This window comes from Notolabrus celidotus, chromosome 5 (assembly GCF_009762535.1).
Source record: "Notolabrus celidotus isolate fNotCel1 chromosome 5, fNotCel1.pri, whole genome shotgun sequence".
Taxonomy (NCBI): Eukaryota; Metazoa; Chordata; class Actinopteri; order Labriformes; family Labridae; genus Notolabrus; species Notolabrus celidotus.
In genome coordinates this window covers 20,614,211-20,626,784 of record NC_048276.1, presented here as the reverse complement: position 1 = coordinate 20,626,784, position 12,574 = coordinate 20,614,211, and the positions used below count along the sequence as shown (strand labels likewise).

Here is a 12,574-nt window from a genome sequence, read left to right as displayed (position 1 = left end):
ATTCTCCAAACATCTTTAATTCATAATAACTTAAAGATAACAAATTGTCTTAAGAGCAGATTACATAACCCAAGCCACAGATTGGTCACTGTGAAAGAACAGCACATCAACAAACAAAAGGTTTTGTCTCTGTTGAAACTTACGGTATCGGTCTATAACATGCTCACTCACTGAAATGAGTGTAGATTGAGGAATCTAAAAACTGCAGCCTTGAGGGAAAACTTTGAAGACACAGCAGAAAGGATATGAAGACCTCCTCCTTAAGCTTATGGTCATTGCTCTGTGAAATTGTTTCCCTACAGATTATATGTTTTGTGGCAAACACTTTTATAGTCTACAACTTCTCTGAGCAACAGGACCAGACTCATATTCAATGATAAGGAATCTGCATTTTGAAAGAGACATTTAGTGCAACATGTTGAAGAAATTCTTAACACAGGTTGCTACAGTCAAATGAATATGTTTGTAACTTTAGTTGCTGCTCTAATGAGTGAAATGGTAAAATATATCAGAATTACCAGAGAGCAACCCTAAACTTACATTTTGTCAGTTCATAATTTAATTAAAGAAACAGTGGCCTGGAAAGAAAAACATCAGGTTAAGTAAGCAGTAAGTCTTACTCTTGTGTTACTTCATCTGTTTTAAGTGCTCTGCTAAGAAGTTCCTGAACTTGTAAAATCACGTTGTTGCTACCTCTAGTGGAGAAATGGATGTAATGCTCAATGCTCATTCTGGGCAGGCTCCTTCAAGGTAGATGATTCACTGTTAGAGATACTTTTATTTGTTTTAAAACAGAATAACAAGTCTAACACCCTGGAAATTGAAAAATGTAGGGAAAGGGTACGATTCATTATGGCACAGGTTCTAAAGACAATATGTTACATTTTCAATTAATATATTCGCCTTTCCAATCTCATATTTCTAAATCTGGTCACAGGCTTGTTCTCAAAGTTCTACGTTGCATCACATATGCCTACTTTATATTTTGCACCGCCAATGATGAAAGGTAAACATTATTAGTTCAACTACATACTACTACTACTACAACTAATATATATAATAATAACATAATGATATACAAAAATATAATATACCCTACTAAAAATAATAATACAGATTTTATAATAATACCACAAGAACTGGTGGACTGCACAAATCTTTAAACTAAAAGTAAGTAAATAGGTTACCTTTAGCAGGGACAACAGGGAGCGGAACCAAGTAGCCTACCGCAAGTAGGCAATGGTATACGGGATTAGATGCAGTCTATGTTGCAAATGTACACAAACTGAGTGACCAGCCCATCCAAAAACTCTCGTCTAATTTACCAAGGATTCCGTAAATAGTCTTTAATAGTCTTAACCCTTAAAAAGCTATTCATTATAGAGGGCAGTGGACCTCAACTTCTTGTTTCCTTCCGGACACATTTACCCTGCGCACCAGAAGAAAGAAGCGCCGTATTCTCACATTTTCTGCAGTGTGGCCGCACAGGTGAGTGTGGATTCATTCTACATCATTAGTTAATACTTCAAACCTTGGTCCTTCATATTCAGATTTCGTAGAACATGTACCGTATGTCACAACATTTAATTCCGCTGTAGCTTTGAGTCCTGTGTGATGTGTAACAGCAGTTAAAAGAAGACCAATGAGTGGAGCTAGCTAACATAACACAAGCTAGCGTTAGCATGTGTATTCCGCTGTAGTTACACTGAAAAGAAGACATCAGTCAAGATTTTAGACTGTAATTAAATTGAGAATAATTTAACAACAATTAGGATGAGCGTTAAAAATACGAAAAGTGAAATATGATCAATTAAAACATCCGTAAAAACGACAAACGGTCTCATGTTCCTGTGTTGTGGCATGTGTCACTATGACAACCATTAAGCTTGGACAGACTCCGTTATTAGATTTATGTCATAAAGATAAAGTTTGAATTCATACTGAAATATTGTGTTAAACTGGACGCTTAAGATTGGATTTGGTTGGAGAAGAACTGGAGCAGCAGTAGAGGAAATAGGCCGGGGTCTTCAGTACGTGTATACTGGAACTCATTGAATGCAGTGGGCACACTGAAATATGACACACAATGTAATGATCTAAATCCAGAAATTTCTCTTAAACCTGCACTCATCAGTGCTCAAAGCGGTTTCTCATTTCGCAGAGTGCAGGAAAATATAGATTTACTTGAGTGTCACATCTTATAAATACTTAGGCGTTTTGCCTGATGAGAACCTGTCCTTGTTTCGAAGTTGAAGCTGAAATTGGGCTTCTTTTCAGAAATAAATCAAGTTTTTCATTTAAAGTCACAAAACATTTGATAACTACAACTTGTTTACCCTTGTTGGACTATGGACTGCTTTTTTATAAATGCTCCTGAAGAGTAATGAGATATACTGTACATCACTGTTCCTTATACGCTGTCGCACACTGTCCATCTTTGTATGGTTGTAGACTCTCTCACTGGCTGATTTTAATTTATAAATCTATTCTTGGACTTCTCCCTACATACTTGTGTAGAAACCTCAGCCGATATGGCCTGCACTCTCAGGACATCATACAGTTGCAGGTCCTGAGAGTCAGAACTAAACTGGGCAAAAAGGCTTTTAAATTGTCAGCCCCGTTTACCTGGAATGATGTGCAGAAGGACTTGAAACTGACGCATCTTATAACTCTGGAGGAATTCAAGTCAATCATAAAAGACAGAGAAACAAGCTCAATTGGATGTAGTGATTGCACTGTGTAATCATGTAACCATGTGAAACTGTGACTTATTTTTGTTGTTTTGTGTGCTTGTTGTGTGTTGTAACCTGTTTTGTGCTGCCGTCTTGGTCAGGTCACTCGTGAAAAAGAGGTTTTAAATCTCAATGACTCTTTTACCTGGTTAAAGAAAGAAAGAAAGAAAGAAAGACAGTGATAAGTCAAGTGATACTTCTTCAGTGTCAAAAGTTGAATCTGTTTTCAGCTCTATTTTACAAGAGCAGATTTTTTGTACCTCTTTAATATATTCCCAATCGTTTCAATGATTATATTGCAGTGTAACAAGCACTGATACACAGAATTGTGGTCTGTGAATCAACATGGCTGAAACAAGGCTTGTTGACTGACATCAGACCCATCAGCTACTAGTTTGGCATTCACTGATTGCAGTATTTTTAATCTAGCAGCAATAAAATGATGGTAAAGTAGTGAGCTTCTTCTTGTGGCTTTAAGTGAGGAGGAGGGGTGGGGGGCTTGATAATGCAATGACAGCCTTTTAAAGTGTTTAGTAATGTTTTACAAAAAAGTAAAGACAGGTCTCTTGTTCAGAGTGGGAAAATAATAAATGCTAAAATAAAATAAGAGACCATTGGTAAAAAGAAGGCAAAGAACACACATTAAAGGGTGCTCTATTCTTGCTTTGAGGCAACCCTGAGCCTACATTTTTGGTTTTCAAAGCAGAAGCCTGCTGATTTATGTCTGTTGAACTAGCAGGTTCATTCTGTTGAGTTTAATCTTTTAGGTACCCTTTGAGTCGGTCTAAGCCAGAGTGCAAATACTGTCTTACAATATTTGTCTTATTAGGGATAGAAAACAAGAGTAAGTAAGCATATCTGTTCGAAAAAGAGAGGCACAATAAAACAGTATTAGCCATTTATTTTGATAATAATAATAATTTCATAAGTATTATTATTATTATTATTATTATTACATTATATATACACACTTACTATATCTAAACATTTAGTGAATTTTTGCATTGAAGATTTAGGTCTCTTTTGAGCACCAGTTCTAGCCTGTCAACATAAGGGTGTGCTGGTAAAAAATGAACACGGGCCTCCATGACCTGTAGGTAGCCCAGAGGTTAGTGTTTCACAGTAAAGGGGTAATATTCAAAAGAGGGCAATTTTGGGTGTCAATCACTTCATTTCAAGCATTATGGCGAAGAGGTCTGTGACAGTTTGTGGCAGAGATTAAATAATTTAAACAGAAGACACAAAATTGTTTACTATTAAAAGAATGAATACATTGCAGCTGCCTGATGTGAACAATCATCCTCATGTTGAAGTGGGTTCACTGATCTGCACTGTTATTATCTTCTTAAGGAGGAGAGGAACACCGCGCTGCACTCTGTTTAAATCAGTAGATAGTGAAGCTGAAGGTGTCAGTAACATCCCTCACATTAAATATAAAAATGTAAACGTTTTGTTGAGCCAATCAGAATTATTTCCCGTGAACTTTTATTTATTGTTTGTTTACAATCTGTTGTTTCAGTATCCATCAGCTCCTCTTCGTTATAAATAAATCCCTTTTCCCGATAATATGGAAACCAGAGAACCGTAGACTTGTAATTATTCCTTTATTAAACAATTGTTTTTCTTACTGATAAGACCTGTCCTTTTTCGACCTATAGATGGCGAGCACAAAGGTTCCAGAGGTCCGTGACATCACGAGGATTGAGAGAATTGGTAAGGACCCATATTGACACAAGCACTCTGACAGATCCTCAGCTATACACAGCAGTGATTGTGAAAATGTTCTTCAAGATAGATCAACTCTAATGTATGATGATGATATTGACACCTTTCTCCAGCTGTGGTGAATGTTAACATGCTCATTTCTTCTTTGTGTTTAGGAGCACACTCTCACATTCGGGGCCTCGGTTTGGATGATGCATTAGAACCAAGACAGGTAATGTTATCCTTTGTTATATGCAGCTATGGACCCCTTCTCCTTGTGGTTGTCATTTAACAAACATGTAAAGAGATTTAGTCTAGCACTTAAAGCGAATCCTGGAAGCTTAGATTTCAGTGTTGTTTAAGTAGGGATGTAACGATCATAGACTGTAAAAAATATGGACGTAGTATCCGTGACGTCACCCATCTGTTCCTGAGAGCTGTTTTGAAGCAAATCGACGGCAGCAGCCATATTGGTAATGCGGAACTCAACTAGGCAGAGTGTGACGTAGTGTGAGTCTCTTAGCCAATGGCTGTGGGTTCCCGACCGGGATTCACGTCAGTCATGTCCTTATTTGGGCAAAACTCATAATATTAATATCTTCTTAACCGTCACGTTAGAAAAAAAATTCACCCCCCGTACAGTGTGTGCCATTAGAGAGATTAGCGTTGTAGGGCCAAGCCGTTTTTTGAACCAGGCTGTAAACATGTTTATTAATGCTGCAAAGATTGTCTTTTTCCCATTCATATCTATGTGGTTTCCGGTGTTTCTGCAGCCAGCCTCAAGCGGATTTTCGATGTATTGCAGTTTATATCACTTCCGCATTGGCTTCATCGTTTGAGACCGGAGTTTGCCGCTTGGTAACGATACATCGTAAATCGATACAAATAAGGGTGGATTCAAATCGATTCAACATAATTTGTATCGGGATATCATTTTTAAACAGTAGAAGGTGCTATCTGCATTATACTCTGCTTGTTCAACATCATTAAGTCTTTTGTGCTGCTCTCTCGTCACACGCTGAGATGAGCATAACAGGTGTTTTATGTTTAAAGCATGTCCCCATGTGAATCAGCTGACTGAAGGTGTTGCCTACAGCGGAGACGCTCAGCTGGGGGCTGCAGCTGAGTGACCGGTCTCCACGAGTGCGTTTTATTCTCCACTGCTGGACTGATTATGACCCGGTTGCGCTCCCGGCTGACATATGCCCGCGTTCACGTGCTTATTTTTCATAATAAGAATGAGTAGACAAAAAACTGGACACTGTGAGTCTAAAATATGATTCTGTTCAGTTGTCCTGTTGCAGTAAATCCAAATGTTGAAGTCTGAGTCTTCACTTTCTGACCAGGCGTCCACTGAGAGTATTTATAAGCCTGCTCCTCACGTTAATATTCAGCATGTTAACATTTTGAACGCCTCAATATGATCTCTAGCTGTTTAATACCGTCAGTAATATACACTGTGTCATGAAGGAAAATTTGATTTAGGGGGAACAAATGTATTTGGCATTATTTTTGACATGGAAAACGTCTAAGTTATTTAAAATGATTAAACGATAATTGATAGTTAACATTTCCAAAGATCGATCAAGGAGAATACTTGAAATGTACATCCCTAATTTAAAGAGATTTAATTTATTTGTTTTAATATTAAATACTTTCATTTGGGAATCGTTCACTTTCCATTTTTTTGATAATTGTTCTGAAATTTTCCAGCAGGGTATTTTTGTACGGTCAATTTTAGTTTTTTTTGCAAGGTACTGAAAAAAAGTGTGCAGTGGTTTTATTTGAGTTACAACACACCTTAAAAATGAAAAAGGATTACTTTGGTTACAAAAAAATATAAGAGAATAAATATATATTGCAACTGTCCACATCTGAGAATTAAAATAAAATAATAGTTATTTAAATTCAAGTTCAATCCAATTTTCTTGAAAATCGTCAGAGAATCGTGAGTGAATCGTATCGTGAACCAAAAATCGGGATTCGAACTGAATCATGGGTTGAGTGTGTCGTTACATCCCTATGTTTAAGTCATTGTTCGTCAGTAAAATGTAACAGGCAGATCTAGAGGTGCAGAATAATGTGCATATGCATGATTATGACCTGGCTTCAAGGATACCTGTTCCTGTCCCTCCTGCAGGTGTCTCAGGGGATGGTTGGCCAGCTGGCCTCTCGTCGGGCAGCGGGGGTCATCCTGGAGATGATCAAAGATGGTCACATCGCTGGCAGAGCTGTCCTGATCGCTGGCCAACCTGGCACAGGAAAGACTGCCATTGCTATGGGTGAGCAGCACACTGGAGGCTTTCCAGAACACAATATCTTCTCATCATCCACCCCTGGAAGTCATTCCTTACCCTGTGTTGATGTAATTGACTTTAGTTGTATATATGTTAAAGCAGGGGTTTCCTGCTCCCAGGTTCAGCTCTGATTTTGTTGTCATGCAGGCATTGCTCAGTCTCTTGGCCCTGATACACCCTTCACAGCGCTGGCCGGCAGCGAAATCTTCTCACTGGAAATGAGCAAGACTGAGGCCCTCAGCCAAGCTTTTAGGAAAGCCATCGGAGTGAGGATCAAGTGAGTGAGCAAACACAGTGATCCTGTGTTAGTTAATTAAAGAAAACAAAATAGAATCCTCACTGATTAATAAAAAAAAATGTCTTCATTTTGTTGGTTTCTTTTACAGAGAGGAGACAGAGATTATTGAAGGAGAGGTGGTGGAAATCCAGATTGATAGACCAGCCACTGGAACGGTAGGTTACAGCTACATAAACACTCATAAAAAGTGTGTTAGAATGACATTTTCTATTCTGTCTTTGCTAAATATTTAACAGAAAACACTGTTTGCTCTTTATAGAGAAGCAAAAAGAAGAAGAAAGAACTAACACACATTGAACTTTGTATTCCAGGGGGCCAAAGTGGGCAAGCTGACCCTGAAGACAACAGAGATGGAGACAATATATGACCTGGGCAACAAGATGATTGAGTGTCTCAGTAAAGAGAAGGTTCAAGCAGGGTGGGTGAATGACCTGTTTTTTCATTGCTTCAAACACATGAATCACTCAGGACTGTCATAGCCAACCTTCTCTCTCTTCATTCTCTCTCAGGGATGTAATCACTATCGACAAAGCCACAGGAAAGATCAGCAAACTGGGTCGTTCCTTCACTAGAGCCAGAGACTATGATGCCATGGGAGCTCAGGTAAAACAAAAACTGCTGCGGTCATAAATGGATGTTTTTAAAATACACTTTGTATTTTCCTTCATTAAATGGAATTGACTTGTATTAATTTAGTGGTGTTTGTTGCATTTGTTGTATCTTTAAGCATAATCATCCATGCGGTCATTAATCCAGTCTAAAACAGCAGTGGATTTTTAAAGGTCATTGACCTTTATAATAATAATATTCAGGGATTACCTGAAACAATTTGCCTTACATAATTGTTCACTCGTGTTGAACTAAGGTTAATTGAATTATCAAAGTTTTGAAAACTAATGTTATTGTACGTGCCGTCTTTGTAGACCCAGTTCGTGCAGTGTCCAGAGGGAGAGCTGCAAAAGAGGAAGGAGGTGGTCCACACTGTATCACTGCACGAGATCGACGTCATCAACAGCCGCACACAGGGCTTCCTGGCCTTATTCTCTGGAGACACCGGAGAGATCAAGTCTGAAGTCCGAGAGCAGATTAACGCTAAAGTGTGCGAGTGGAGAGAGGAGGGCAAGGCAGAGATCATCCCAGGGGTACGTTTGTCCCTGTGTGTGTTTTTGTTAACTCATCCTTTGTCTCTGATTTGTCATTACTAATTTTCTGTTTATGCTTTCAGGTGTTATTTATAGATGAGGTCCACATGCTGGACATGGAGTGCTTCTCCTTCCTGAACCGAGCCCTGGAGAGTGACCTGTCCCCAGTCCTCATCATGGCCACAAACAGAGGCATCACTCGGTACAGTTTACATCCTCACTTCATACCCCCGATCATTTAAGGTTGCTTAAGTCTTACTTGCACAACATAGGTCAAGGAACATCATCCCATAAATATGATGTAGTGTCAGTTCTTGAATTACTATTAATAGGTCACCACATAATAAATACAGAGCATGTTAAAAATGAGAAAAAATGTTTGTAACCCCCGGCTGCTACTGAGAATTCATTCCTCTGTTGGATTTGAGCTTGCTCTTTCATTTAATAATTCATCCTGCTCCAGACTGTGTTGATCAATGAGTGTTTGGAGTTTGCTCCCTGAACGCTGCCTAAACAATTTTACAGTTTTCAGCTCAGTACCTGTAACTCTCAACTTGGAACAGAATGAAAAAATGTCTAAGAAAAAAAAACCCCATGTTAATAGGAAAAAGACATCAGAAACCAGCGTCACCTCAAAACGATCACAACCTTGTTTAACTAAATAAGTCGTACTGTTTTGCATAGATGGCTGTATGACACAGAAGCTTCTAAGCACGTAAAACTTGAGTGAGCTTCATGTCATGTCATGAGTTGTATTGTAGATAAAATGCTGAGTGACTAGTGACATGAAGCTTCAAATGTCACCAGGGTCTCAAAAAAGAGTTTAATTCAGCTTGGTAGTTTAAAGAGTCTCACACATCGGGAGCCAGATTGCCTAGCAGTTTAAATGCTCCATGTACTGAGGGTATTCCTTTTCATGGCGGTCGCTGGTTCTGCCCCCCGGCCATGACCCTTAACTGCATGTCTTCCCCATAGACTATATAAAATATGGACGTAGGATCCATGACGTCACCCATCTGTTTCTGAAGCGCTGTTTCTGAAGCGCCGTTTTGAGGCCAATCGGCGGCGGCAGACATATTGCTGCTGTCGAGTGATTGTGACATAAAGAGGCGGGCTTTGAGCCTCCTAGCCAACAGCTAGTGTTCCTGCCTGTCAATCAAGTCAGCTGTGCCTCTCATTGGAAGACTCGTAATCTCAATATCTTCAAAATTGCCGCGTTAGAAAAAAAATCACCCCTTTCACAGTGAGAGCAGATCGAGAAATGAGCTATCCAGACTACACTCATCTTTTGTACCAGGCTGTAAACATGTTCATTTCTGCTGTAAAGATTGTCTTTTCCCATTCATGTGAAAGTGGTACTTCCGGAGCCAGCCTCAAGCGGATCCTCGATGAACTGCAGTTTTTAGTACTTCCGCATTGGACTCACATTTTTAGACTGGAGGTTGCGCTGGGTCTTCCCCCACTCTCTACTCCCCCGTCCCCTGTCTTTCTTCAGCTTCTCTATCAATAAAGGCAATAAAGGGAACTTTTAATGTTTCATATCTAAACTAGGTTAAAATAATCCTGTGCAAAGAGGGCTTTTTGTAAAATAACAGTTTTAAAATTTTTGGTGTCTGCTCCAATGTTGTGGTAATTTACTCCAACTACTAGTAGTACATGTTATCAATAGACCAGTGTTAAAAAAGTATTGACTTATGGTTTAAAAATTTCCTGACAAAGTATCACCATTATTTCTCAAATCTCTACAAAAACTTTAACCTAAAGATACCGGCTCATTCCAATGTAGTCCGATCAGTCAATTAAATTTGAGCTCTGAATACTGATATATAATATGGGATTGCTCTCTTCCCTCATAGCATCCGCGGTACAAACTACAAGAGTCCTCACGGCATCCCCATCGACCTGCTCGACCGCCTGCTCATCATTGCCACCTCTCCGTACACAGAGAAAGAGACGAGGCAGATCCTCAAGATCAGGTGAGAAATTTACTTTATTATTCAAAAAATAAAAGTCCTCTATACTTCCTGAATGAAGTAAACCTGCATGGTTTTGTTTCAGGTGTGAGGAGGAAGATGTAGAGCTCAGCGAGGAGGCTCACACCGTCCTGACTCGCATTGGCATGGAGACGTCGCTTCGCTATGCCATCCAACTGATCAGCACAGCTGGGCTGGTTTGTCGCAAACGCAAGGTGAGAACAGTTTGAAGCACAGGGAAGAGTCGTCGTATTCACTGATCAGATGATTACAGTTTAGGGATTTTCTGCAGCCTCATTGTTGATGTCCTCTGTGTGTTTTTTCCTCTGCAGGGGACAGAGGTTCAGGTGGAGGACATAAAGAGGGTTTACTCTCTCTTCCTGGATGAGGCCAGATCCTCTCAGTACATGAAGGAGTATCAGGATTCCTTCCTCTTCAATGAAACACGTAAGTGTGCCGTTCATCCTCTGTCTCTGGTAGGGCAGAATCACTCGACTTTGAATCACACAGCTTCAGTTTACTTTGATGCTGAATTCACACCAACACAAATCAAAGTCAAAGAATGCTTTAAAATGCAGAGACAGATTTTTACCCAGAGGCCTCCGTTGAAGAAGTTTTCAGTTTTGACATTCTCACTTAAACTTGAACACAAAAAGAGATTAAAAAAACATCAACAAAGTGCAGGCTAGCTGTAGTTCAACTATCATGTCTGTGGTTTGGAGAAAAATCCAAAAGAAAAGATGAGCTTTCTCACATGTTTTAAAAGAAAGTGAATTACTTTTCTGTGCAGAATTGACTCATTTTTATGACATTATGAATAAGGAGGATGAACGTGTTCTTACTTTTCAGAAACAGCTCAGATGGACACCTCATAATGAAGAAGACCTCCTCTGTTTGTTACTGTTTGAACCGAATTTCACTCACTTTTAATTTGCCGCTGAATTACCTCTAAAATTTGAAATAATAGGGTCTGATTTTTTTTACATTTTCTCTATGCTCACATTATTTAAATTCAAATTTATAAATGAAATTTGACCTAGTCCTGAATTTACCACAAGTTTCTGTTCAACTTTGAGGCCTTGTGGCAGGAATATCTATTCCTTTAGTGTTTTCTCTGTTTTTTTTCTTGTTGACTTATCTTTATGACATGGTTTATTTTTTATGGAAATAAATAAACAAACTTTTTGAAACACACACTGTGATAATTTGTTTTCCTTTTCTTTCAATCAATCTTGAACATTACCAAACATTATATTTGGAGGAACGGAGTACTCATGACACCATTCCAAAAGTTTTATTCATGCTAAAATATTTGAAATGAAATAAATTAAAGATACAAGCAGCATTGAACAGGCCCTTGCACCTTCTCGCACTGTGGCAACCCAGGGGGAATAACATAAAAAACTCACAATCCCAAGATAGATTGTCACAAAAATGAAAGAGATTTCATTATAACTGTGAGGATAGAAGGGAGAGGCCGAACCTCAATCAAGGATTCTTTCTGTTCTGGGTCTTCAACATAGGTCCATAATCAGTGAGTAAAGCAGAGAGAGCGTTGAGCCTCATATTTAGCAGGTCTGGTATCCTGGGGGAGGGTGAAGTAAGAAGGAGTGTATATGACTTCCTGTTGGTTTCAAGAAATGAATCCAGGGGACTTTTTTGGGGGGTCTAGGCATGATGCATTAGCCAACTGCAGCACATCTTTCTTAGTTAAACAGGCTGCCAGGGCTACATTTTTGAAGATTTGTAAAAAATAAATGGGCGGGGCTACACCAGCTGTTTGGCCACGCCCACCAACCAAACCAACATAAAGCTTCTTTTTGCTCCACTGGGATCCTGTGTGGTGCATTTTGTGACTGTACTCATATTTTAAGCCTTTCAAAATACTACTTCCTGCGTCATGGCGATCAAAAAATCACTTTGGCAAGAGCATTTGGCCGGGGGATATGACCTTCACAGGATGGGGAGAAAGTCTTGGGATGTACCAGAAGAACCCTTTTTGTTGCTGACAATTTTTACAAACCATGTAGGATTTCTGCAGCAGCTGTTTTTTAGCTGGTTATGAAACAGACTCAAATGAGTATTTATGCTTCTTTATGACCTAAGCAAATGAGAACATCGGCAAAAAGATTTGTTATTTCTCTGAGTTACTTTTAACGCCTGAAACAGCGTCTGCGGGGTGGGGGTTACCAGCTGCTGCAGAAACATGCTTAGCAAAGATTTCTGATAAGGTATACTGTTGGAAGTTACTGTTGTTACTAAACGCTTCTTGCACATGTACACAAGATGATCAGCAAAGAGGTAAGAGTTACTACTATGTCCACAGGGGGTGCCAAAACTGACATAAACTAAAGTTTCCCTACAGGAAACCTGATAAAGGTCTTGATGTTAAAATCATAGACTGTAAATAATGGACGTAGTATCCGTG

At 39.2% G+C, this 12,574-nt stretch overlaps 1 protein-coding gene across 1 annotated transcript; it reads left to right on the top strand.

Annotated features, from left to right (window-relative positions):
* Positions 1–1,405: 1,405 nt before the first annotated feature.
* On the top strand, positions 1,406–11,340 carry ruvbl2 (RuvB-like AAA ATPase 2). Its single transcript, XM_034684263.1, has 14 exons — positions 1,406–1,488; positions 4,391–4,445; positions 4,613–4,668; positions 6,577–6,718; positions 6,881–7,010; positions 7,120–7,186; positions 7,343–7,449; positions 7,541–7,634; positions 7,955–8,173; positions 8,257–8,375; positions 10,030–10,149; positions 10,232–10,361; positions 10,479–10,593; positions 10,996–11,340. Exons 2-14 carry the CDS (start codon positions 4,391–4,393, stop codon positions 11,019–11,021), a joined length of 1,380 nt encoding a protein of 459 aa, XP_034540154.1. The 5' UTR covers positions 1,406–1,488; the 3' UTR covers positions 11,022–11,340.
* Positions 11,341–12,574: the final 1,234 nt, after the last annotated feature.

Bases quoted from the DNA above. Each gene is read 5' to 3' on its own strand.
- ruvbl2 (XM_034684263.1), top strand. From the start codon at position 4,391: ATGGCGAGCACAAAGGTTCCAGAGGTCCGTGACATCACGAGGATTGAG. The intron at 7,011-7,119 runs GTGAGTGAGCAA...TTTCTTTTACAG, and splicing joins GCCATCGGAGTGAGGATCAA to AGAGGAGACAGAGATTATTG. The intron at 10,594-10,995 runs GTAAGTGTGCCG...CTTACTTTTCAG, and splicing joins CTTCCTCTTCAATGAAACAC to AAACAGCTCAGATGGACACC.